The sequence below is a fragment of the Triticum aestivum genome, chromosome 7D (genome assembly GCF_018294505.1).
Source record: "Triticum aestivum cultivar Chinese Spring chromosome 7D, IWGSC CS RefSeq v2.1, whole genome shotgun sequence".
NCBI classification, from domain to species: Eukaryota; Viridiplantae; Streptophyta; class Magnoliopsida; order Poales; family Poaceae; genus Triticum; species Triticum aestivum.
In genome coordinates this window covers 639612216-639639616 of record NC_057814.1, presented here as the reverse complement: position 1 = coordinate 639639616, position 27401 = coordinate 639612216, and the positions used below count along the sequence as shown (strand labels likewise).

Sequence of the window (27401 nt, the reverse complement as noted above, 5' to 3'; positions counted from 1 at the left end):
GCATCTTTGAAGAGAGTAGGCCAAAAAAACCCGGACTGCAATACCTTATGTGCAGTTCTATCTCCAGCATGGTGTCCTCCATAAGCCTCGGAGTGACACTTGAGTAGGATCTGTTCCTGTTCATGCTCAGGTACACAGCGTCTAATAACACCATCTACTCCTTTATAAAGGTGTGGGTCATCCCAGAAGTAATGTCTTAAATCATAGAAAAACTTTTTCTTTTGCTGGTATGTGAAACTAGGTGGTATAAATTTAGCAACAATGTAATTAGCATAATCAGCATACCATGGAGCAGTACGAGAAGCATTTATGATAGCTAATTGTTCATCAGGGAAGCTATCATCAATAGGTAGTGGGTCATCAAGAACATTCTCTAACCTAGATAAGTTGTCTGCAACCGGGTTCTCAGCTCCCTTTCTATCAATAATATGCAAATCAAATTCTTGTAGCAAGAGAAGCCATCTAATAAGTCTAGGTTTAGCATCTTTCTTTTCCATAAGGTATTTAATAGCAGCATGATCAGTGTGAACAGTTACTTTAGAATCAACAATATAAGGTCGAAACTTATCACAAGCAAATACAGCTGCTAAAAATTCTTTTTCAGTAGTAGCATAATTTCTCTGGGCACTGTCTAGAGTTCTACTGGCATATTGAACAACATTTAATTTCTTATCAACTCTTTGTCCTAGAACAGCACCTACAACATAATCGCTAGCATCACACATAATTTCAAAGGGTATATTCCAATCAGGTGGCTGAACAATAGGTGCAGAAATCAATGCTTTCTTAAGTATTTCAAATGCTTCTTCACAATCATCATCAAAGACAAAAGGAACATATTTTTGTAAGAGATTAGTCAGAGGCCTAGAAATTTTAGAGAAGTTCTTAATGAACCTCGTATAAAAACCAGCATGACCAAGGAAACTTCTTATACCTTTAATGTCCTTGGGACACGGCATCTTTTCAATAGCATCAACTTTAGCTTTATCAACTTCAATACCTCTTTCAGAAATTTTATGCCCCAAGACAATACCTTCATTAACCATAAAGTGGCACTTCTCCCAATTCAAGACAAGATTAGTTTCTTCACATCTCTGCAAAACTCGATCAAGGTTGCTCAAGCAATCATCAAAAGAAGTTCCATATACGGAGAAATCATCCATGAAAACCTCAACAATCTTTTCACAAAAATCAGAGAATATAGCCATCATGCATCTTTGAAAGGTAGCAGGTGCATTACATAAACCAAAAGGCATACGTCTATAAGTAAAGGTACCGAAAGGGCAAGTAAAAGTGGTCTTTTCTTGATCCTCTTTTGACACAGGTATTTGAGAGAAACTAGAATAACCATCTAGAAAGCAAAAATGTGTATGTTTGGATAATCTTTCTAGCATTTGATCAATAAAAGGTAAAGGGCAATGATCCTTTTTAGTAGCTTTATTTAGTTTACAGAAATCAATTACCATTCTATAACCTATAACAATTCTTTGTGGGATCAATTCATCTTTATCATTAGGAACAACCGTAATACCTCCCTTCTTAGGGACACAATGGACAGGACTTACCCACTGACTATCAGCAACGGGATAAATTATACCTGCCTCCAGAAGCTTTAGTATTTCTTTTCTTACCCCTTCTTTTGTCTTAGGATTTAACCGCCGTTGGTGATCAACAACTGGTTTAGCGTCTTTCTCCAATTTTATTTTGTGCTGGCATAGAGTGGGACTAATGCCCTTAAGATCATCAAGAGTATATCCAATAGCAGCACGGTGCTTCTTTAGAGTTTTCAATAATTTCTTTTCTTCATGCTCTGAAAGGTTAGCACTGATAATAACATGATATATCTTTTTCTCATCAACATAAGCATATTTAAGAGTATTAGGTAATGGTTTAAGCTCAAACACGGGATCACCCTTGGGTGGAGGAGGATCCCCTAGGATTTCAACAGGCAAGTTGTGTTTCAAAATAGGTCCCTGTTTAAATAATACTTCATCTATTTCCCTTCTTTCATTCAGAAACATATCATTTTCATGGTCGAGCAAATATTGTTCTAAAGGATCATTAGGAGGCACGGCAATAGAGGCAAGATCAATAATTTCATCTTTACTAGGTAATTCTTTATCATGTGGTTGTCTACGAAATTTAGCAAAATTAAACTCATGAGACATATCCCCCAAACCAATAGTAACAACATCCTTTTTGCAGTCTATCCTAGCATTAACAGTATTCAAGAAGGGTCTACCAAATATAATGGGACAAAAATTATCTTGTGGAGAACCAAGAACAAGAAAATCAGCAGGATATTTAACTTTCCCACACAAGACTTCAACATCTGGATCGCCACCATCAAGTCATGGACAGTAGCACCACCAGTCCAGTTCTTGAGTCTCTAGATGAACAATTCATTCATTCTATCATCATATCTTCCAAGTCTTTGATGAGTCCTAATTCATTTTAGAACCATACCTCGTTAATTTTACATAACAAAAGATCCCATGTGTTCGTCTTGTGTTGAAATAAAACTTTGGAGAAAACCCTCGAGAATTCAATCGAAGCTTGTTGGCCCAATGGGTACCATTCAGGTTCTTATATTGTTGGATTTTGTGGAAGCATTCAAAGGCTACCGTGATGTTATTTGTAATCATTCGATTGTGAATAAAAACACCTTCTCCTTAGGATATGAGATTGTCTATTAGGGGACAGGGAGAGATGATTGACCAAACACATCGATACGACTTTGTATGAGATGTTGTAGACTGGTCGATAAACCTTCAAAGACTCATATGTATTTGCCTTCAGGATAAGAACTATCATTCTATAATTGATTCCCCCTTGATCGTTTCCCAGTTCCGTTGAAATCGTGCCTGGAAGCCATCACGCCTCTATGCCTTCAACAAGCCAATTTTAAAAAGTGTTTCACCAACCTCCTTCTCCGTGAAATTCTGGATCAAACCTTCATTCAATAGATCAGTCACTTCCAAAGGAAACATCTCAAGGATCGCAAATGGGGTGACCTCCGTGCCAGCCATGTATGGTAGCTAGAAACACTTGGTTGCAATTTCCACTAGGTGCTCAGGTTTCTCCGCCAAGTTCTGTTGCTGTCGTTCAACCTCTTAATTTTATGACATCAAGTGCATTCTAAATGACAATCTTTTGTCAGCAATTACTAGCTGTGATATTATTTCAATTACCAAATCACATATACCTAAGAGATCCATCCCCACTATCTATATATCTAAACATGCAGCCTATCCACCTTAGCAGCCCTGCCACATCAGCAACTTTAGTGTATAATACTATGTAGGAGCTCAACATTTCTATAACTAGACGATACCCCGCACATTGTTGTGGGGATTGTTTGTTATATATTTGATGAAGTACTACATGAATATCTGATTATTGTATAGATGTAGGATATTTTTTGAACATAAGTAGGATAATAGTTTTCACATCGATGGTTGCATGTTGTAGTGGATCTTTTCCCGTGCATGTGCTCATGTTGAGGCGGTCCTTTACCCATTTATGATTGTATGATGAGGTGGCATAGTCGCATGCTGACATAAATACAAGTAGTACCAACAACCATATCTATATAGATGCCTCTAGGAATTCAAATCAGAGATCTAGCTTGTGCTCCATAGAACTCAACGTAAGAGTTATCTACATTTTGAGGCTTAATTGGAAAGATTTGTATAATTACACTAGCTAGCTAGTGTTTCCTTTTTTCTATTCCCTCCTTGTACATACGTATCACAAAGAAAATAAAAATAAATAAACATATGTAGGACAAGACTATTGTCGCTCGTAGAAAACTTCCCTTTGATATTCAACCACACTAAGTACCACTAAGATTTGCCCTCTCTTTATATAATTATAATTTCCTCTCTCTCTCTCTCTCTCTTTTTGTAATAATGAATATCTAGTTCTGGTGGATTCTTTGTATTTTCAAAGTGACAACCGCAAAACAATTAGTGATTTCTACGAGTCATTCAGCGCCGCAAAATCACCCGTTAGTGATAGGAAACCTGCATTTGATGAGTATTAAGACGGTTTGATGATGTGTTACCTACCAGTCCGTCATGGATGGAGTGTCGGTTACAGGCCACTCTCTAGTAGTACATGATATTACGCCATCCAGTCTAAGCCAGGTTTATAATAAGTGTGATGTGATTGTAATATTTGAAGTGCTTTTATATGTTGGCACCATCAGTGTATGTCTTCTTAAGTACGATGTGCATCTAGTCTAAAAATTATCTCTCCAAGCTTGGTGTTATGTTAAATATGAAGGTCATGTTGCATCATAAACTTGATCATTGAAATTATGACATGCGAAAGTATGAGATTAGGTGTTTCTTTTTTATGTTCTTAGCCATATACATGTTGTTTTAACTAATGACAATATATCTTGTCACCATGACTATTCTTAGATTAGTTATTTACCAAAGCTCATGCATGCCATCCACCAAAAAGAATTGTGTTTATAGTAAGTTATATGTGAGTTCTAGATTTAGGTTGTTCTTCTATAAAAGTGGCCACATGTGTTGATTAACTGATGTCTTCTATGAGATGGTCGTTATGTCCTTGTAAGTTTGTAGTAATTGCATTGCTTAATGACATACTTAAAAATTAAGACAATTTAGAATATATTCATGGAGATCTCTAGATCCACGGTACTTTTCAATGTTGTTAATGGTGCATATGTGGTAACAATGGATCATAGGTGGCCACCATCTCTTCACATGTATACTATGGTTCTAATTTCTTGATAAGGCATATTCACCTCTATTAAGAAAACCTTGATTTCTCATATTCATTAATTCATATATGAGATGAAGTTGTTGTTCTTGGTAGTGTTATGCAAACAAAAAAAGTAATGGATTCTAGTCTCTTGAGATGAAGTTTGGACTTGTGCTATCTTTTAATTTAACTATTTAATGAGCATGGCTTCTATTTTAGTTGACACGCTAATGTTTGCCTCACAATATTCTAAGAGGTGCATTGTTGTAAATACATGTTCCACTTCCTTCATTCGTAAGATGACAATGATCTAAACAACAACAACAAAATTGTAGGTACTGATGAAAAAACATCATGGACCAAGACCTGGAACACTGAGCATGCATATTTTTCCCAAACATCCTAATTAAGATAGTAGTGCAAAGGATAATGAATTTGGAAATAAATATATTTTATTTCAATATAGCTCTTACATGGAAGCGCTAACTAGCATCTACAATAGCTCTCCATAGTGTGTAATAATATCAATATCTTCTCCAGTGGAAGAGGGCGGCACATCAACCCATCCACCATTTACCATGGAAGACTGTCCTAGATCCGTACCGCTAGAGCCTAAGTAAGCATCCATCCCTAGGAAACTATTGTAATTCGAATGATCTGATAGAGCATAACCCCATTGTTCAGTGTTAAATGGGTCATCAATGGAAAAAGCATTGCCACTCGAGTACCCCAATAGTGGAGAGGCCTCCAAATTCTGCCCAGATGTTGTGTCATGGTTTGCATCATTTTTTTGTGGTTGCACTATGTTGCAAGGACTTTCATAGTTCTGAACATGCAACTCCTCTGGTGGAGTTTGCTCATGTACCAGGTCTTGGACATGGGAAGCCAAATGTGGAGCTAAAGATGGTGGTGCAGAATGTAACATTTGTGGTGCCTGCATAGGAAAAAGTGGAGCTAAAGATGGTGGTGCAGAATGTAACATTTGTGGTGCCTGCATAGGAAAAAGTGGTGCCGAAGTTTGTTCTGGTTGTGATGGTAGTGGTTCTGAAGGTAGCTGGAGTTGTGAGAGATTGTGAGGCCACGATGACTGCAAAAGTGAATGAGTAGTACCCAAATGATCCGCCGGTAGAACACTTGGTAGTAGCAGATCTTGTGCCAGAGATGTGCCATAGGTCTTGTCTTCACGACCAGGCAACGGAGGTAGCTGGAATCTAATGTCTTTTTGGACTCGAGAGAGCTCACTGAAGAGCTTGTTCAGATCTTCAAGATTGAGATCTTTTTCCTTCGTGAAGATAAGATTTGCCACCATACCTGGGTTCTCTTCTTGTATATTTTTCATACGAAGGATGGAAAGTTGGTTTTTGTCTTCCTCGGTCATGTTCTCCAGGTCCAACTGAGCCACCTCATTTTGTAGGCTTCTAATCTTAGCAGTGGTTGCCTCATCGGCGGAGGGAACTGCTAGTGGAGCTCCAAATAGGAAAGCATCAACAATGGGATCGGCCAATGGTGTCCCAAATGAGTGCATCTTTCCATTGTTTGTTTCTAGGACGACCGCAACCCTAGCCCTAGTGAGGGCAGAGATGTCAGTCGCCCTCTTGAACAAACCGGAACGTCGCTTGTAGAAGGTGAGATCACGTTCTTTATCATTGTGGATGTATGCCACACCTGACCGTCGCTCTTTCCTCGGCATACTAATGTGGACAAAGAGGAATAAACTAACTACTAAAAATAGGAAGCACAAGGATCTACAGAAAACTAGAGATTTAGGGGTACTGTTGGCTAACCACATATTGGTGTAGGATATGAGAAGATGTACTCCCCTTATATAGAATTAAAAGGGTTGTATGGCAATGCTATTTGACTATACAAATACCATGTAAATCTTTAGTAAAAATTAACATACATAACTCATAAAAAGTGCTATTTTATGGATACTATTAACTATCGTCGAAATATACATATGTGAGTGCATCCACATCCTTCTTTGCAACCACTGATATGTATTTCTTCTTATGTAAGTATTCACATCCATATATAGAACTATTAACACTTCTAAAAATAGAAATATTAAATGATTGCCACTTGACCACATCCTTATCCTTATCTAGAAGTATTAATGGGAGTAAAACCCAACTAAGTTTTACTCTAATATACAAAATAATTGTGGTCGAATTTATCCTGTTGTTAATTGCGTCCAAATCCTTTGTTGATCACATTGATTACATCCTAATGTATCAGTGATCATATTGATTACATCCATATCCTGTACTAGGAACTACCTAATCTAGAAGTGGTCGTCCTTTAATCCATAATATCCAAGTATAACATGGACCTTTCTTTGGGGCTTAACTTAGAAATTGAGATACCAACTAGGAAAGATACACTAAGAGCAACTAGAAAATACTAGGACATTTGGTAAGTCATGGTATAACACATATGTTACTCGGAGCATCAACCTGCCTCCTTGGTAAGCCCAGTTCCCATGAAAGATGTGTTTTATCGGTTACACATGTATATCTTGGGTCCTAGTTTTTTATGGCCCATAAAATAATATGTGTAAGGCTTTTCCTTGAAGGATCCAACACAACCTAATCTGTTATGTATTAAAAGTAATTGACGGGCTCACCAGAAAAAGAAAAAAATGATAGAAAATAACTCAAAAATAAAAACAACTCACTATCTATCTATTATATATTAAAAGCAATTGACGGGCTCACCAAAAAGAGATAAAAAAATGCTAGAAGATCTCTCAAAAATCAAAAAACATCCGACTGTCTATTTAATAGGAAAATATCATATAACCATTAGATTAGTGTTAAGCAAATAATTACCCACCATTGCCATTATAAGAAAAAAATCATCGAACTTATTAGGACGTGGGCTGATGCCATCTTATTAGGATGTGGGCTGATGCCATATTATAATGGGAAAAACGTTATGTTCCCATAGTATAAAAAGGGCTGCCCACACATGAACACAGTGGCAGCAATGTTGATGTAAATGATCTTTGTGATTAATTCCCCCTTGGTAGAGTACCTAAAAAAGCATCCAAATTGGATCTCCCCGGAGCAGAGAGGTGGGCGGCGCAAAAATCCTCTGTTAATATTTCCGAGGTTTTTGGGAGTATATAAACGCAACGGAAGAAATATGCGATGGAGGCAACCTCTGTGGCGACCATGCTCCCCCTTGGATGCTCGTGCTGACCTGTGGCATGTGGCCTAGGGGGGGCCATGTGGGTCTAGGTCCCTCCGGCTTCATTTCTTCATGAAACTTAGTATTTTTTCTAGTTTTTTGGTCCCTAAAAAGTTGATTTGTTTTTAAAAATCCAAAAAAACAACTGGCACTTTGCAATATTAATAGGTTAATCAAGAAAAAACTATAATAGTTGATGCCAATACTATGCCATTACGATATAAGTATAGCATGAAACAATAAAATTTTCTTGATACGTATAGGACATATCAACTAGCATGAATAAATTGATGTTTTTCTAGGGCTTGTTAATACTCAAGAATATTGTTCTCCTAGATAAACAGACACAAGGTACTCCTTGGTTCCTACTGGTCCGATGTCCACACTAAAATTGTGACTAGCATGAATAAATTGATGGCTTTCTGTATCGCTCACTATTACTTGATGACACTTTTCTGCTGGGTAGCTGGACAGAAGCGAGGTTCTTCCAACCAATTAGAAATGGGTGGCTCCCATTATGTAGCCATCTGCACGTTACTACAAGCTAAAATGGTGACAAGCACGAATAAATCGTTATATTTCTCCAAGGCTCATTAATAATGCATGGTACTATTCGGTTGGATAGCCACATAGGTACTCCTTTTCAATTTGAGGGGACGACTCTTGGCCTGCATCCATCTGTCTGGTGACTAGTACAAATAAATTGGTGTCTTTCTATACAACAAATGATTGATGGTACTATTCGGCCAGACAGAAGCAAGGTACTCCCTGGTTCCCTGCCGATTCAAGGCGGATGGCTGCTGGTAATATGTGCATTAATCCAAACTAAAACGGTAACTAGCACGAATAAATCGATGCGTTTCTTTTTGGCTCTTTAATACTTCCACTTTTCGACTAGGTTGTCTAAAAACATGAGGTGGGCAGCTCCTGATACGGAGCCGCATGCACATTAATCCATGCTAAAAGGGTGACTTGCACAAATATATCGATGTCTTTCACTAGGGCTCATTAACACTTGATGGTATCGTTTGGTTGGACAACTGGACAGAAAGCAAGGTATACCTTGATTTCTTGTCCATATAGGGTGGAAGGCTCCAGGCACGGCCAGTTACACATTAATCCGGGCTCGTCTAACACGAATAAATGGATGTCTTTCTCTATGTTTCACTAATACTTGATGGCGCTCTTTGGTAAGGAGGTGTACAAAAGCGAGGTACTCCGTTCTGATTTCGGGTGGTTGTGGGGCCACTAGACGGACACAAGCAAGATGCTCCCTTTTATTTGGAAGGATATTTTAAATATTTTTTATTTCATAAATTTCAAAAATATAACCCTAAAATATAATATTTCACCAGTAGTACTCCGACCTGTCGGTGCCAACAATGATAGGTATCGTTGGCACTACCAATGATACATCTGTTGTAGTTTTGAGTCACATGGGCCATCATCAGTGCATCTTGCATCAGCCCTCCCGCATGACACACTCTTACAGAGCTAGCTACGTTAGAGCGTGTACAATGGTGCTATCTTTGCAATGTCACGTAAGATCACTCCTGAGTTAGAAAAGGGCGAATGGAGGGAAAAACGGCTTGCCATCTCTTACCTACGAGATGGTCTCTGAGTAAAGAAGATAAGACAATTCCATCCATTGTACTAGATGTCATCTCTTAGCTACATATTTTCTAGTTTAATTTTAACCATCGCATTAATTTAAGAGCATGTAAACGTTGCTTGTTAGGCTAAGAGCTAATCCATTGTATAATATGATTTTAAGCTTCTCCAAATGACATACATAGCATACGAGAATATTATAACGGATAATTATTTGTGTACAATGTGCTCGGGGTATTATGAAGATATAAAGCATGTGCTATTTGAATGTAATGTTGCAAGGGAGGTTTGGAACAATCTTGGTCTACTAGAACTCACCGAAGAGGCATGCATGCTGGACCATTCAGGTAGTATTTATTTCACAAATTCACCAACGTTTTTTAATTTGCTAATATTTATTTTTGAAAGCATGCTTTTTTTAGTTTGAGAAATTTTAAATTTTCATGTATTATTTTTAATAGGGGAATTTATAACATGCTGAGCATTTTTAAATATCCTAAACATTTATTTTAAATACAAAATAATTTTGATAAAGTTGCAAACATACTTCAAATCCATGAATTCATTTTCAAACTTGGAAGCATTTATTAAAATTCTTGAAAATATGGTGAAAATGAGAAAAATTTGTCAGCATTTGTAGGCGAACTTTTAGTTAGTTTTCTACTCCCTCTGTCCCATAATGTAAGACGTTTTTTGACACAACACTAGAGTCAAAAAACGTCCTATGCTATGGGACGGAGGGAGAAGTAAACAACTCAAAAATAGATCAGTACAACCGAGAAAAGTTGTTGCAGAATTATTTATGTTACAACCATTCAGCCAATCAAATCTGGATCGCCACCATCAAGTCATGGAGAGTAGCACCACCAGTCCAGTTCTTGATTCTCTAGATGAACAATTCATTCATTCTAACATCATATCTTCTAAGTCTTTGATGAGTCCTAATTCATTTTAGAACCATACCTCGTTAATTTTACATAACAAAAGATCCCATATGTCTGTCTTGCGTTGAAATAAAACTTTGGAGAGAACCCTCGAGAATTCAATCGAAGCTGATGTATGTTTTCACTAGATCAAGCTTATTGGCCGAATGGGTACCATTCAGGTTGTTATACTGTTAGATTTTGTGGAAGCATTCAAAGGCTACCATGATGTTATTTGTAATCATTCGATTGTGAATAAAAACACCTTCTCCTTAGGATATGAGATTGTCTATTAGGGGAGGGGGAGAGATGATTGACCAAACACATCGATACGACTTTGTATGAGATGTTCTAGACTGGTCGGTAAACACTACAGGAATCAGCTACTTTGCCGTCTGCCGCGGCGGACGGCAAAGGCATGAACGGCGGACGGCAAAGGCCTTTGCCGTCAGCCGCGGACGGCAAAAGGCTCCGGCAAAGTAGGCTACGGTAAAGACCTACTTTGCCGTCTGCTTTCGGCGGCTGACGGCAAAGGCGCCTTTGCCGTCTGCCGCGGACGGCAAAGAAGCGGACGGCAAAATGAGTAGTGTTAGTGTCCGTTAGGTGGCTAACGGCAGCCTTTGTCGTCCGCCAGCTGACGGCAAAGGCTGCAGGCTCTTTGCCATCTGTTGGCAGATGGCAAAGAGACCAAATAGGCATTAATTCTGTTTCTTCTTATATCAATTCATTTACACAGAAAATCAAACACACACACACACACACACACACACATATATATATATATATATATATATATATATATATATATATATATATATATATATATATATATATATATGACCAATATAGCATATCCAACACATATTACCAATACTCATGAACACATATATATCCAACACATGTTACCAATATATAGTCATGAACACATATATATCCAACACATATCCATGAACACATATCCAACAAATATTACAAGGAATGATCTAAAACTAAATATCTATTTTCCTAAAATACTATCTTATTACTAAGATCTTCTCCGGATCTTCTTCTTTTCTTCCAACCTGCATAACAAAAACACTAAGAAAGAGAGAATGGGTTAGGAGTAGAAATGTAGCATTTCACTTGGTGAAATGCAATGCCCTAGGAGCCAGTACTTGAGATCAAGATAATCAGCCAACCAGACCAAGTCCCAACACATCCAACCACCACCAGCTTAGAAGAGATAACTATTAAGGAGAGCTATAGAAGACCTCAAGGTATACTTGAGGGATTATGTGCTCAGACAGCCTGGAAGTGCCAGGGCTAGTTCATCACAGCACAGGGATAGTCACATGTAAATTAAGCCTAAGAGAGGGGGGCTCAGACCAGCATCACTGCCCAAATCAGATGTAGTATCTGTCTTATCAGTAGAAAACTAGGAAAGTAACAGCCAAAACCAAGTATAGCATCTGTTCATAGGCTATTAGAAAGAGACAAATTGGAATAGCCAAACCAAGTGGTATCTGTTCATATCAGTATTAGAAGTAAAATAACTAAGAACAAGTGAGTATCTGTTCATGAGTGAAGTAACTGACCAAAGTAACAACTCCAGGATCAACTAAACAGAACAGAGCAGTACAAGAGTATATATACTTCACAAATACACATAGATGGTCACTGACCAAAACCCTGACACAGCAAGAATCCATCACAGAGAGCTCCAATACAAGTTGATGCTCATCTACAGCAGCTAACCACAGCTAATAGAGCCTCACATCCCACAAGATCAAGATCTAGAGCTATGCATTAGAGAGATCAGGAGGGGAGCAAGGAGAAGCTCACCAAAAGGAGTTGTAGCCGAAGTAGGATGCAGCCACACCATCACTATGGTGTGACCAGCATCACAACCAACACCACCACAACAAGCCAGAGCTTGCCAGAGAGCACCACAACGGCGGCACCAGTGAGAGCACGGGCACGAAGGCGCCAACCAGGGGCACCGCAGCACGGAGGCGCCACCCAGGGGCACCACCGCGCCACGGCACATCCAGCGCCGCCGGCGACGTGGGCACAGCCAGCACCACCGCGCCACGGCACATCCAGCACCGCCGGCGACGTGGGCACATCCAGCACCACCGCGCCACGGCACATCCCACAACCACAACCACGGCACATTCATGTGGCCCCAGGGCACTTTTTAGGTATACATCTTTCTGTGGTACCAAGTTAAAAAAAATCTTGGTACTAGTTGGCCCCAGACGCACAGAGGTCAGGTTTCTGAATATAGCAATGAGCTGCTTCGGAGGTTCTGGCTGAATCCAAATCTGCAGCAAGAACATACATGCACAACTGAAACTGGTAGAGAAGACATGGTATGACGATGCAGAAGATTTATATTTAAGTGGTGCGCAGAAATTAAGTATACCATTTGGTACCCAAAACACAGAGTCAGTGTTGACAGGTTCCTGGCACCAACACTCGTTGACAGGCATTCGCTGAGCGCGAATGGCTCTTGCCATGCCTTGGCTTTAGAAGCGAGTACTAAACCGCGAAGCTCAGGAACGTAGCCAAAGCGCACTGGAGGGTTATTGAAGAGCCAACATTTGCACTCCACTTGTCTAAGCTTGGGGACAGAGACGAGCTCGATCCGTGTGCACAAAAGGCCGATGAACTCAAGCTCCTGGAGCTCAAAGCACGGCACATCGATCTTGAGCGTGGAGTGCAGATCAAGCAGTCTGCAGAATCTCAAGCTGAGGTGCCTGAGCCTACTGCAAGTGCTAATGAGGTCAGGTGAGGGGAAGACGTGTAGAAGCTGAGGACGAGCACCTTGAGGGCACCACTCTCGCACACTCCCTCGGCGGGAGGCACCCGAGTGAGCAAGGCCCGCGCCGCGCCCGTGAACGCGTCCATGACCTGGAGCGATGTGGCGCCGCGGAAGTGACCGGCGTCGAGGTGCACGAGCGAGAGGTGGCTGGGGAGGTGCCGCCACCGCGTGGAGAGCGCGCCGGCGCGGACCACCTCGCGCAGGTGGAGGCGCTCGAGGATGTCGAGGAGGAGGTGGTCGGGGAGGGCGCTGATTCCGTCCTCGCCGACGTGGCCGGCGTTGCGCTTGGGCGGCGGCAACTCCATGGTCCCGACCGATTGACTGAAACCCTAGCTCGAATCAATGCGCCCCAGGCGGCGGCCTCCTATTCGAGGTCGCGGCTCCCCCACCTTGTGCCTGCCGCGCGATCCGGTGGCGAGGCCCGCCGGGAGGTCGGTGGCGCCGCCCGCGGCATCCCCGGGGCGCCGGTCCCAGGCGACGGAGACGGAGAGCAGGTGCGAGAAGTCCGGGCAGCAGCCCCGCGGGGCCTCGGCGGGCGCCCGGGAGAGGGAGACCGCGGCGGCGAGGAACCCGGCGAGGCCGAAGAGGAGGCAGGCCGCGGAGACGGCCGGCGAGGATAGGAGGCGGCGGAGCGAGGAGCGGCGGGGGCGGCGGTGGGTGCGGATCTGGAGGGCCTCGGGGAGGGGAGAGAGGGAGAGAAGAGATAACGGCGGGGGGGAGAGAGGGAGAGAAGAGATAACGTGCGGTGGGTGTGGATCTGGTTTGCCGTCCGCTGTTTTATCTCTTTGCCGTCTGCTAGCAGACGGCAAAGTGGGGGTGTTTTTTTTTCGTAAACGGCTCGTTAGTGGGGGGCCACCTCTCTCTTTACCGTCCGCCAGCTGACGGCAAAGATTCTTTGCCGTCCGCCCGCTGACGGCAAAGAACTGACTGATGGCAAAGGCCTGTTTTGCTGTCTGCCATTTTCTTTGCCGTCTGCTTTTGGGTAGCTGATGGCAAAGACCTTCTTTGCCATCCGCTAGCAGACGGCAAAGAGCTGGCAGATGGAAAATTAGCTGATTCCAGTAGTGAAACCTTCAAAGACTCATATGTATTTGCCTTCTAGATAAGAACTATCATTTTGTAATTGATTCCCCCTTGATCGTTTCCCAGTTCCATTGAAATCGTGCCTGGAAGCCATCACGCCTCTGTGCCTTCAACAAGCCAAGTTTAAAAAGTGTGTCACTAACCTCCTTCTCGGTGAAATTCTGGATCAAACCTTCATTCAACAGATCAGTCACTTCCAAAGGAAACATCTCAAGGTAGCTAGAAACACTTGGTTGCAATTTCCTCTAGGTGCTCAGGTTTCTCCGCGAGGTTCCGTTGCTGTCGTTCAACCTCTTAATTTTATGACATCAAGTGCATTCTAAATGACATTTTTTTTTGTCAGCAATTACTAGCTGTGATATTATTTCAATTACCAAATCACATATACCTAAGAGATCCATCCCCACTATCTATATATCTAAACATGCAGCCTATCCACCTTAGCAGCCCTGCCACATCAGCAACTTTAGTGTATAATGCCATGTAGGAGCTCAACATTTCTATAACTAGACGATACCCCGCACATTGTTGCGGGGATTGTTTGTTATATATTTGATGAAGTACTACATGAATATCTGATTATTGTATAGATGTAGGATATTTTTTGAACATAAGTAGGATAATAGTTTTCACATCGATGGTTGCATGTTGTAGTGGATCTTTTCCCGTGCATGTTCTCATGTTGAGGCGGTCCTTTACCCATGTATGATTGTATGATGAGGTGGCATAGTCGCATGCTGACATAAATACAAGTAGTACCAACAACCATATCTATATAGATGCCTCTAGGAATTCAAATCAGAGATCTAGCTTGTGCTCCATAGAACTCAACGTAAGAGTTATCTACATTTTGAGGCTTAATTGGAAAGATTTGTATAATTACACTAGCTAGCTAGTGTTTCCTTTTTTCTATTCCCTCCTTGTACATACGTATCACAAAGAAAATAAAAATAAATAAACATATGTAGGACAAGACTATTGTCGCTCGTAGAAAACTTCCCTTTGATATTCAACCACACTAAGTACCACTAAGATTTGCCCTCTCTTTATATAATTATAATTTCCTCTCTCTCTCTCTCTCTCTTTTTGTAATAATGAATATCTAGTTCTGGTGGATTCTTTGTATTTTCAAAGTGACAACCGCAAAACAATTAGTGATTTCTACGAGTCATTCAGCGCCGCAAAATCACCCGTTAGTGATAGGAAACCTGCATTTGATGAGTATTAAGACGGTTTGATGATGTGTTACCTACCAGTCCGTCATGGATGGAGTGTCGGTTACAGGCCACTCTCTAGTAGTACATGATATTACGCCATCCAGTCTAAGCCAGGTTTATAATAAGTGTGATGTGATTGTAATATTTGAAGTGCTTTTATATGTTGGCACCATCAGTGTATGTCTTCTTAAGTACGATGTCCATCTAGTCTAAAAATTATCTCTCCAAGCTTGGTGTTATTTTAAATATGAAGGTCATGTTGCATCATAAACTTGATCATTGAAATTATGACATGCGAAAGTATGAGATTAGGTGTTTCTTTTTTATGTTCTTAGCCATATACATGTTGTTTTAACTAATGACAATATATCTTGTCACCATGACTATTCTTAGATTAGTTATTTACCAAAGCTCATGCATGCCATCAACCAAAAAGAATTGTGTTTATAGTAAGTTATATGTGAGTTCTAGATTTAGGTTGTTCTTCTATAAAAGTGGCTACATGTGTTGATTAACTGATGTCTTCTATGAGATGGTCGTTATGTCCTTGTAAGTTTGTAGTAATTGCAATGATTAATGACATACTTTAAAATTAAGACAATTTAGAATATATTCATGGAGAGCTCTAGATCCACGGTACTTTTCAATGTTGTTAATGGTGCATATGTGGTAACAATGGATCACAGGTGGCCACCATCTCTTCACATGTCTACTATGGTTCTAATTTCTTGATAAGGCATATTCACCTCTATTAAGAAAACCTTGATTTCTCATATTCATTAATTCATATATGAGATGAAGTTGTTGTTCTTGGTAGTGTTATGCAACCAGAAAAAGTAATGGATTCTAGTCTCTTGAGTTGAAGTTTGGACTTGTGCTATCTTTTAATTTAATTATTTAATGAGCATGCTTCTATTTTAGTTGACACGCTAATGTTTGCCTCACAATATTCTAAGAGGTGCATTGTTGTAAATACATGTTCCACTTCCTTCATTCGTAAGATGACAATGATCTAAACAACAACAACAAAACTGTAGGTATTGGTGAAAACACACCATGGACCAAGACCTTGAACACTTAGCATGCATATGTTTCCCAAAGATCCTAATTAAGAAAACAGTCCAAAGGGTAATGAATTTGGAAACAAATATATTTTATTTCAATATAGCTCTTAAATGTAAGCACTAAATAGCATCTACAAAAGCTCTCCATAGTCTATAAGACCATCAATATCTTGCCCAGTGGAAGAGGGCGGCACATCAAACCATCCACCATTTACCATGGCAGACTGTCCTAGATCGGTACCGCTAGAGCCTAAGTAATCATCAATCCCTAGGAAACTATTGTAGAACGACTGGTCTGATAGAGAATAATCCCATTGTTCACTGTTAAATGGGTCATCAATAGAAAAAGCATTGCCACTCGAGTACCCCAATAGTGGAGAGGCCTCCAAATTCTGCCCCGATGTTGAGTCATGGTTTGCATCACTTTGTTGTGTTTGCACTATGTTGCAAGGACTTTCATAGTTCTGAACATGCAACTCCTCTAGTTGAGTTTGCTCATGTACCTGATTTGGTATGGGTTGGACATGGGAAGCCAAGTGTGGAGCTAAAGATGGTGGTGCAAAATCAAACATTTGTGGTACCTGCATAGGAAAAAGTGGTGCCGAAGTTTGTTCTGGTTGTGCTGGTAGTGGATCTGTAGGTGGCTGGAGTTGTGAGAGATTGTGAGGCCACGATGACTGCATTAGTGAATGAGTAGTACCCAAATGATCCGTCGGCGGAACAATTGGTAGTTGCAGATCTTGTGCCACACATGTGCCACTGGTCTTGGCTTCACGACCATGCAATGGAGGTAGCTGGCATCTAATGTCTTTTTGGACCCGAGAGAGCTCACTGAAGAGCTTGTTCAGATCTTCAAGACCGAGATCTTTTTCCTTCGTGAAGATAAGATTTGCCACCATACCTGGGTTCTCTTCTTGTATATTTTTCATACGAAGGATGGAAAGTTGGGTTTTGTCTTCCTCGGTCATGTTCTCCATGTCCAACTGAGCCACCTCGTTTTGTAGGCTTCCAATCCTAGCAGTGGTTGCCTCGTCAGCGGAGGGAACTGCTGGTGGAGCTCCAAATAGGAAAGCATCAACAATGGGATCGGCCAATGGCGTCCCAAATGAGTGCATCTTTCCATTGTTTGTTTCTAGGACGACCGCAACCCTAGCCCTAGCGAGGGCAGAGATGTCAGTCACCCTCTTGAACAAACCGGAACGTCGCTTGTAGAAGGTGAGATCACGGTCTTTGTCATTATGGATGTATGCCACACCTGACCGCCGCTCTTTCCTCGGCATACTAATGTGGACAAAGAGGAAGAAACTTACTACTACAAATAGGAAGCACAAGTATCTACAGAAAACTAGAGATTTACAGGTACTGTTGGCTAACAGCATATTGGTGTAGGATATGAGAAGATGTACTCCCCTTATATAGAATAAAAGGGTTGTATGGGAGTGCTATTTGACTATGCTAAGGCTATGTAAATCTTTAGTAAGAATTAACATACATAACTCAGAAAAGGTGCTTGTTTATGGATACTATTAACTATCGTCCAAATATACATATGTGAATGCATTGACATCCTTCTTTGCAACCATTGACATGTCTTTCTTATGATGTAAGTATTCACATCCATATATAGAACTATTAACACTTCTAAAAATAGAAATATTAAATGATTGCCATTTGACTACATCCATATCCTTATCTAGAAGTATTAATGGGAGTTAAACCCAACTAAGTTTTACTCTAATATACAAAATAATTGTGGTCAAATTTATTTGGTTGTTAATTGCGTCCAAATCCTTTGTTGATCACATTGATTACATCCTAATATACTAGTTATCACATTTATTACATCCATATCCTGTACTATCTATGAACTATCTAATCTAGAAGTGGTCGTCCTTTAATCCATAATATGCCAGTATAACATGGACCTTGCTTTGGGCCTTATCTTAGAAACTGAGATAGCAACTAGGAATGATACACTAAGAGAAACTAGAAAATATTGAGACATTTGGTAAGTCATGGTATAACACATATGTTACTCTGAGCATCGACCTGCCTCCTTGGTAAGCCCAGTTCCCACGGAAGATGTGTTTTTATTGGTTACACTTGTATATCTTGGGCCCTAATTTTTTATGGCCCATAAAATAATATGTACAAGGCTTTTTTTGGAAGGCGCCAACACAACCTAATATATTATATATTAAAATTAATTGATGGGCTCACCAGAAAAGGATAAAAATGCAAGAAAATCCCTCAAAACTAAAAGACATCCGACTGTCAATCTATTATATGTTAAAAGTAATCGACGGGCTCCCCAGAAAAAAGATTAAAAAAATGCTAGAAAACCCCTCAAAAAACAAAAAACATCCGACTGTCTATTTAATAGGCTGGAATTTTATAACCATTAGACTAGTTTTAAGTGAAATAATTACCCACCATTGCCATTATAAGAAAAAAAATGGTTCATACAACTTATTAGGACGTGGGCTGATGCCATCTTATTAGGATGTGGGCTGATGCCATATTATAATGGAAAAAATAGTGATTTTCCCATAGTACAAAAAGGAGTACTCACTCATGAACACAGTGGCAGCAATGTTCATGTAAATGATTTGTGTGATGAATTCCTCCTTGGCAGAGTACCTGATTGGATCTCACGGAGCAGAGAGGTGGGCGGCGCAAAAATCCCCTGTTCATATTTGTGAGGTTTCCGAGACTATATAAAGGCAGCGGAAGAAAGAGGCGATGGAGGCAACCTCTATGGTGGCCATGCTCCCCCTTGGATGCTAGTGCCGACCAGTGGCATGTCGCCTATGGGGTCCAGGTGGGTCCCGGTCCCTCCAGTTTCATTTCTGCATGAAACTTAGTAATTTTCCTGGTTTTTTGGTCCCTAAAAAGTTGATTTTTTGAAAATCCAAAAAAAACAACAACTGGCACTTTGCACTGAATTAATAGGTTAATCAAGAAAAGAAATTAAAATTTGATGCCAATACTATGCCATCATGATATAATTATAGCATGAAACAATAAAAAATTATAGATACATATAGGACATATCAACTGGCATGAATAAATTGATGTTTTCTAGGTTTCGTTAATACTCGACAATATTTTTCCCCAAGATAACCAGATAGACACAAGGTACTCCTTGGTTCCTACTGGTTTGATGCCCAGGCTAAAATTGTCACTAGCACGAATAAATTGATGACTTTCTCTATCGCTCAGTATTACTTGATGACACTCTTCTGCTGGGTAGCTGGACAGAAGTGAGGTTCTTCCTACCAATTAGAAATGGGCGACTCCCACTATGTAGCCATCAGCTCGTTAATCCAAGCTAAAATGGTGACAAGCATGAATAAATCGTTATCTTTCTCTAAGGCTCAGTAATAATTCATGGTACTATTCGGTTAGATAGCCAGACAGAAGTAATGTACTCCTTGCCAATTTGAGGGGACGACTCTTGGCATCTAGCCATCTATTTAGTGACTAGCACGAATAAATTGATGTCTTTCTCTACAACAAATGATTGATGGTACTATTCGGCTAGACAACTAGACCGAAGCAAGGTACTCCCTGGTTCCTGCCAATTTAAGGCGGATGGCTCCCGGTAATATGTGCATTAATCCAAACAGAAACGGCGACTAGCATGAATAAATCCATGTCTTCCTTTTTGGCTCTTTAATACTTCCACATTTCGACTAGGTTGTTCGAAAGCGTGAGGTGGGCATCTTCTGACACGGAGCCACATGCACATTAATCCATGCTAAAATGGTGACTTGCACAAATATATCGATGTCTTTCTCTAGGGCTCATTAACACATTATGGTATCATTTGGTTGGACAGCCGGACGGAAAGCAAAGTATTCCATGATTTCCTATCCATATAGGGTGGATGGCTCCAGGCACCGGCCAGTTACACAATAATCCGGGCTCATCTAACACGAATAAATGAATGTATTTCTCTATGGCTCATTAATACTTTGGTGGCACTCTTTGGGGTGTACAAAAGCGAGGTACTCCCTTCTGACTTCGAGTGGTTGTGGGGCCACTAGATGGACACAAGCAAGGTACTCCCTGTCATTTGGGGGAATATTTTAAATATTAATTTTTATGACATAAATTTCGAAAATATAACCCTTAAATATAATATTTCACCGGTAGTACTCCGACATGTTGGTGCCAACAATGACAGGTATCGTTGGCACCGCCAATGATATATCTGTTGTCGTTTCGAGTCATGTGGGCCATCATTAGTGCATCCTGCATCAGCCCTCCCACATGACACACTCGTACAGAGCTAGCTACCTTAGGTCGTGTACAATGATCCTATCTTCGCAATGTGACCTAAGATCATTGATGAGTTAAACGAGAGTGAATGGAGGAAAAAAAAGGCTTGCCATCTCTTACCTAAGAGAAGGTCTCTCAAGAAAAGAAGATAAGACAATTCTATTCAATGTACTAGATGTCATCTCTTATCTTTTCTAGTTTAATTTTAACCATCGCATTAATTTAAGATCATGTAAACATTCTTGTTAGGCTAAGAGCTAATTCATTGTATAATATGTTTTTAAGCTTCTCCAAATGACATACTCCCTCCGTTCCATAATGTAGTGCCTATAGATTTTTTGAAAAGTCAAACCTCACAAACTTTGACCAAGTTTGTGAAGAAAAATATTTACATCTAGAGTGCGAAACATATATCAATAGATTCATCATAAGATATAGTTTCACATTATATATGTTTGCTATTGTAGATATAAATATATTTCTCTACAAACGTGGTCAAAGTTTACAAAGTTTGACTTCTCAGAAAATCTATAGGCACTACATTATGGAACGGAGGGAGTACATAGCATACGAGAATATTGTAACGAATAACTATTTGTGTACAGTGTGCTCGGTCTATTATGAACATATAAAGCATGTGTTATTTCAATGTAATGTTGCAAGGGAGGTTTGGGACAATCTTGGTCTAACGTAATGTTGCAAGAGGCATGCATGCTGGACCATTGAGGTAGTGTTTTTTTCACAAATTCATGAATGTTTTTTAAATTTGCTAATATTTTTTTTAGAAAGCATGATTTTTTTTAGTTTGAGAACATTTTAAAATTTTCAGAAATTATTTTTAATTGGGGAATTTTATAATTTGATGAGAATTTTAAACATCCTAAAAAAAATTAATTACAGAATATATTTTTATGAAGTTGCAAACATTCTTAAAATCCACGGATTGTTTTTCAAACTTGGAAGCATTTATTAAAATTCTTGAAAAGATGTTGAAAAGGAATAAAATTTGTCAGCATTTGTTAAAATTTTCACAGTAGGCAGCCTTTTAATTAGTTTTCTAGTAAACAGCTCAAAAATAGATCTGTACAACTGAGAAAAGGCTCTATCTAGCTGTACAGCAAGATATATCCTGACCTCGCCTCTGAGCCCACCTTAGTGGGTGGGCCCAATGGTCCGGATTTGGAAACGTAGTACTGACTGGTACAGACTTGTTTTAGAACCAGTTTCTCAAAAAAAAAACTTGTTTTAGAACCTTTCGAGTTATGTTTTTTTCTTTTCGTTATTCGGTGTTTTCTTGGTTTACTTCATTTTTATTTCCTGTTTGTTTTCTCTATTGGTTTTCATTAGTCTCATTATTGAATTTTATGTTTTTCATTCCTTTCTTTTTTTGCATTTTTCAAATACACGTTGACTTTATTTAAATACACATTGAAAAATGCATATACATGCTGAACCTATTTGGATACATGTTAAACATTTTCCAAATACAATTTGAATACTTTTTTAAATACACCTTGAATATTTGTCAAATGTACATTAAACATCTTCAAAATACAATGTGAAATTTTCTTAAACACACAATGACCATTTTTGATAAATGCCATGAATATTATTTTTAGTTGTGCAAACAGTTTTTAAGTGCTACGGAAATTTTCTTCAAATTCATGAACCTTTTTTGAATGGTACGAAACATTTTCTGAAGATTACACAAACACATTTTAACATTGTATGAATTGTTTTTTAAAATGCTGCGAACTTATTTTTAAACACATGAACATCTTTCAAATATGAAAATCATTTTTTGAATATTGTGAACATTTTCTACAAACTATGCAAACAACTTTTTACATTACATCAAGACTTTTGAATGCTGATCAACCTTTTTAAAACTAAATAGAATAAAATAAATAAATAATATAATACTCAAAAATATTTAGAAATATAAAATATACATTAAAAAATCCAACACAAACAAACGAAACAGAGCAAGACTCCCTACTGGCAGGGCCACTACGGGATCCCTCGAGCTACTGTCTCGCTAAGAGCTAGACATAGCGGTAAACGCAACACAATCACATTGGATTGGACAAAAAACAGCCAAAGTGGGCCGTCTCAATACGTGCGTGGCCGACCTCTCAAACCAGCCTCACACGCTGACCGGTCACATTTTTTCGACCCGAACGGACGCCTCAAACGGGCCTAAAACGCCCAGGCTGATCGGCACCCACCATATCCAGGCCAAATATGGGGCGGATATGGGGCACCCGAGCGCGCCCGGGCACGCCCGCCACGTCGGACCTGGCCCATGCTGGCCCACCCGACCCTACTTATATTCATCCCTATCCTCTCGCCGAAGCAAACCCTAGCCACTTCACTCCACTTCCCTCCGCCGCCCGAGCTCACCTCCGGCAGTTTCCAGCCTTCTCTGCCATGGCAGGCAGCAGATCGGACTTCGACCAGTCCGGACTGGTCGAAGTCCCAAACCTCCATACGGTGTCATCCCTTGTGGGTTGGAGGAGGCAAAAGCAGTTCGCATTGCACTCCGCCGCTCACGGGAGGACAGCGCCCGGCCGGCGAACGGATCTATCCGCTCGCCGCGATGACTTAGTGTCGGCTCATCGGGCGCTCGGGTCCTCTGGTGCTGGATCCTCGCGGTCCCGGCAGCCGAAACACCTCTCCTTCCCCATCACCGGTTGGGCAGACTATGAGTACAACCGGTAATGGGTGGCCTGCCGTGGGAACGAGAGGATAAGGGCCGCTGAGGCCCGTATCGCGGCGGCGGAGGCGGCTGATACGGCGGCGCGGGCGGCCGCAGAGGAGAAGCCATCTGCGTCCGCATTGTGAAGAAACGGCTGCGGAGGAACACGCGCGCCCTCGCCCGAGAGAAGAATCGGGCGGTCCGTGCCATGGCTGGACTGCCACCGAAGAAGGAGAAATAGGACAGCGACGGCGAGGACAGCACCGGCGACAAGCAGATTCGGCTCGATCCGCTTCTTCGACCGGTACTTCCGCGAGAAGGACAGCAAGGGCGCCGGGAAGGGCAAGGGCAGTCGTGGGTAAACTCCACCATACCCAAACAGGCCAAATTTTGCTAGTCCGATGGCATGTTTAGTGTAGTGTGATGGAGTAGTCGAACGATGCGTGTGTGTCAATGTAGTTGCATGAGTTTGTATGAATTTGAGATATGGTAATTGAGGTGTCCGGATGGGCGTTTGAGGGATTGGATTTGTCAAGTCCCGGCTGTAGATGCTCTTAACGGAACGTCCCATTGCCAACAGGAGATATGTATCAATTTATATCTGGGTTGGATGGGAACAAATCATCTGATTTTTAGCTCGTTTGGAAAGGTGCAAAACGGTAAACAATCCCAACCGTAAATATCGCCGATCACCGTCGCTGCCCAACGGTCGGCAAGCTCCTTCCCATTCCGTTATAGTAGGTGGTAACAGTACTATCATCTCCTTCCTCCTCCGACTCCGTCCCCTTCTCCTTCCTCCTCCTCCCACTGCATCGGAGGTCCCGTCGACGCAAGTGCCATGGCGGTCGTCGACGAGCCCATCAAAGCAAGTCCCCTCTCCAACTCCAACTCCTTTCATTCATTCATCATCTATTTTATGCATACATATCTGTACATCTACCTCTATCGATATATATGTCCGTGTGGTTGTTTTCAATTTTCCGATTGATGGATCGAACATCACCTTTCTTAGGACTCTTGAGAAGATTTAAAAACGAAAAGGTTCATGGACTATATAGTTCCTTGAACCATTGGTTATAGATCTGACTGATATCTACTCTCGTGACAATTACAGATAGCTCTGTCGCATAATTTCCAGAGGGAGCGAGGCACGCCGGTAGGTGATTCCCCGCCGTCTGCCAAGATTGAGATCGGGCAGGAGACAGAATTCGTGCTCGGGAACGGCCGTAGCAACAGCAGACACGTTGACAATGACGATGATGATTTTGCGCCCATGGTGAGAACCTTCATGGAACCAACAAATCTCACATTGCTGCATTTTAGTCAGTTCTTTCAGTCTTACTCAAGATTCAGAGTACTCGTCTAATGCATGTTATCATATATCAACTGACTCAGATAAAAACAGCAAAGCCACTTTCATATGGCTTATTTTTGCGGGTTGGTCGTCGGTCGATGAATTGAACATAGGAAAAGTTTGAGTTAAGTGAGATTGTTCTGAGGCCACTTCAGTAGTCGTTTTTTTCTCCGACCATTTAATAAGCCTTTTCACCTTTTGTTTCTGAATCTTCGGCCACACCTACCTGAGGAACCACCGGACAAACTAAAACTGTTTTTTATGTTATTTTCTTCCTTCTACTAGTGCTTGTTTCTTATGTTTCTTATTCTTTATAGTGCTCATCGGTAGTGTAGCGACAAACTAAATATTATTGCATTGTTTATTTATTAAACAAGGATTTCATGAGGTTTCTTCATGCTTTGGTCTATTTATCTATTTATATGTGAAAATAGATGGTCGATTCTTAAGAAGGATAACAAGAAAAGAGTCCTCTTCATTTTCTCAATCCCTGATACTGAGATACACATTTTTGTTATTCTTGCTTTGCTGGTGGTACCCCTACCTTACATTCCAAGAAAAGGCGCATCTGAATTTTGCTGAAACTCCCTGATATGCCTTTTCTAAGTACTCTCTCTGTAAACTAATATATTAGTTTATAGAGGGAGTACAATATAGACACGCACAGCCCACACACACACCCTACCTTGCATGCCAGATTGTCTATTTTTATCCGAGACTGCATTCCGCGATCCGTCATTGGGGTACTGTTGTGGGAGATTTTGTTTCTGGCGTTGACGAGCTGACTAGAAACTGCTACTGTTACTTATTGCTACATTCACTAGTTAAAGTTTAGTACAGTAACAAAAATTATTGTGCAATTTATGTTTATGCTCATAACAATGAGTAGTCCGACTTGGTTTCCTAATTATTTTCCAGGGGAAGGGAGGGATGCCAGCGGGTTTTCTCAAGTCTGCAAAGATAGAGTCAGGGCAGAAGACGGCGTTGGCAAATCCAAAGCTCACTTTGGTCGACAACGGCGGGTTGGAGAATGAGCAAGTAAAGCGTCAAGGCTCTGGCTATGAAGTGAGGACTATCACTATGACCTACAAAGTAAGGAAAATTTTGGTCATTCTCATAAAAGTACTTTTCATGCCTCAGATTATCTGTTATCTCTGCAGCATATGTAAACACATACTGAATTTGTGCGTTGTTTTGGTTGATTACTTTACTTTCAGAGAAAGAGAAGGGGTTCAGCCAAGAGTAAGATTGCACATAAGCCAATGTTGATTGACAGCAGCAGTAGCACCGATGCCAAGAGTGACAAGGGGGATGACTATGAGCCGCCGGTAAGGCATTCCATGAAATATTTTCAAATTGTTTCTCTTAAGACATGTTTTGATGACTTTGAGCCACACATAAGACCTTAAATTGCATATATTATTTCACACCTTGCGTTGTGGGTGGATGAGTCTAAATTTCTTATTGTGGCCAACTCTTTGATTTGTTGTTTTACAGACGAAGAGTGGGAGGCCAGCAAGTCTCAAAACCGCCAAGAGCAAGAGAGGGAGCACACCGGGTTCGAAATCAGCCAAGAACAAAGAAGATGGCATTGGATCTTCAGAACCAGGGACCGACTTCAACGTTGTAAAAAGCTTCAGAAGCTTCAAGGTCATTGTCGGCGGTTCTACCATCGACGACAAACAACTCCCCACCGAGACACGTAGGGCGTACCACGGGCTCTGCCACGACCGCAAGTCTCTCCTCCATGGGCGTCTGCAGAAGAACCTCGAACCTTTGCTTGCTGCAGGAGTGATCATCGAGACGGTTTGCATAGCCAAGGGCATCAGGGCCTCCGCCGCCTCTCCTTCCCGCGAGGACCTCACACGGTGGAAGAAGGACCTGGAGTCCTTTGAGATGATGGGCATGGACGTTGGCTTCATGCGCGAGCGCGTCAACAGCCTCCTGACCCTTCTCGAGAAAGCAGATCACCTGCACGAGGGGTACGAGGCGGCAAAGCTAGAGCGGGCTCGCGCCACAGAGGGGTTGAGGGCACTCGAATCAAAGCTGTCGAGCATCAAGAACGCTCTGAAGGAGATAGACGTGGAGTTGCAGGAGATGGCTTCATAGTTGCAGGAATTACTGCCTCTAATGTGGCTGCACTTCCATGGTTTATTATGAGTATGCTGCACTTTGATTGTAGTCCAGTGTTGCAGTTTCATGGATATGAATTATTCTATAGGTAAAGGGAATACATGTTTGAGCAGATGTCAGTGATACAACAACGGCTTCAAGTTAATTTGGTAAAGAGAATATTTTGATAAAGAAATAAGTGACGACCAATTTGCGGGGGTCTTAAATTGGTCTCCATTATAAGACCAATGGTTTCATAGTTTGTTTGACAAGTAATGTATTTTTATGAGATCTATATAGTAGACAATTCTAGAATGAAAAAG

At 40.9% G+C, this 27401-nt stretch overlaps 3 protein-coding genes across 3 annotated transcripts; 1 reads left to right on the top strand and 2 right to left on the bottom strand.

Moving 5' to 3' along the window:
* Positions 1 to 5230: 5230 nt before the first annotated feature.
* On the bottom strand, positions 5231 to 6427 carry LOC123165702 (MADS-box transcription factor 22-like). The gene is made up of 2 exons (XM_044583397.1): positions 5729 to 6427; positions 5231 to 5671 (listed from the first exon to the last, which is right to left on the bottom strand). Exons 1-2 carry the CDS (start codon positions 6425 to 6427, stop codon positions 5231 to 5233), a joined length of 1140 nt encoding a protein of 379 aa, XP_044439332.1.
* Positions 6428 to 16761: 10334 nt separating this feature from the next.
* LOC123165101 (floral homeotic protein APETALA 1 C-like) lies at positions 16762 to 18009 on the bottom strand. The gene has a single exon (XM_044582734.1). It carries the CDS (start codon positions 18007 to 18009, stop codon positions 16762 to 16764), a length of 1248 nt encoding a protein of 415 aa, XP_044438669.1.
* Positions 18010 to 24450: 6441 nt separating this feature from the next.
* Positions 24451 to 27390, top strand: LOC123171516 (uncharacterized). Its single transcript, XM_044588979.1, has 5 exons — positions 24451 to 24477; positions 24727 to 24888; positions 25885 to 26058; positions 26184 to 26294; positions 26464 to 27390. The coding sequence occupies exons 1-5, from the start codon at positions 24451 to 24453 to the stop codon at positions 27073 to 27075; spliced, it is 1086 nt and encodes a 361-aa protein (XP_044444914.1). The 3' UTR covers positions 27076 to 27390.
* The last annotated feature ends 11 nt before the right edge of the window (positions 27391 to 27401 follow it).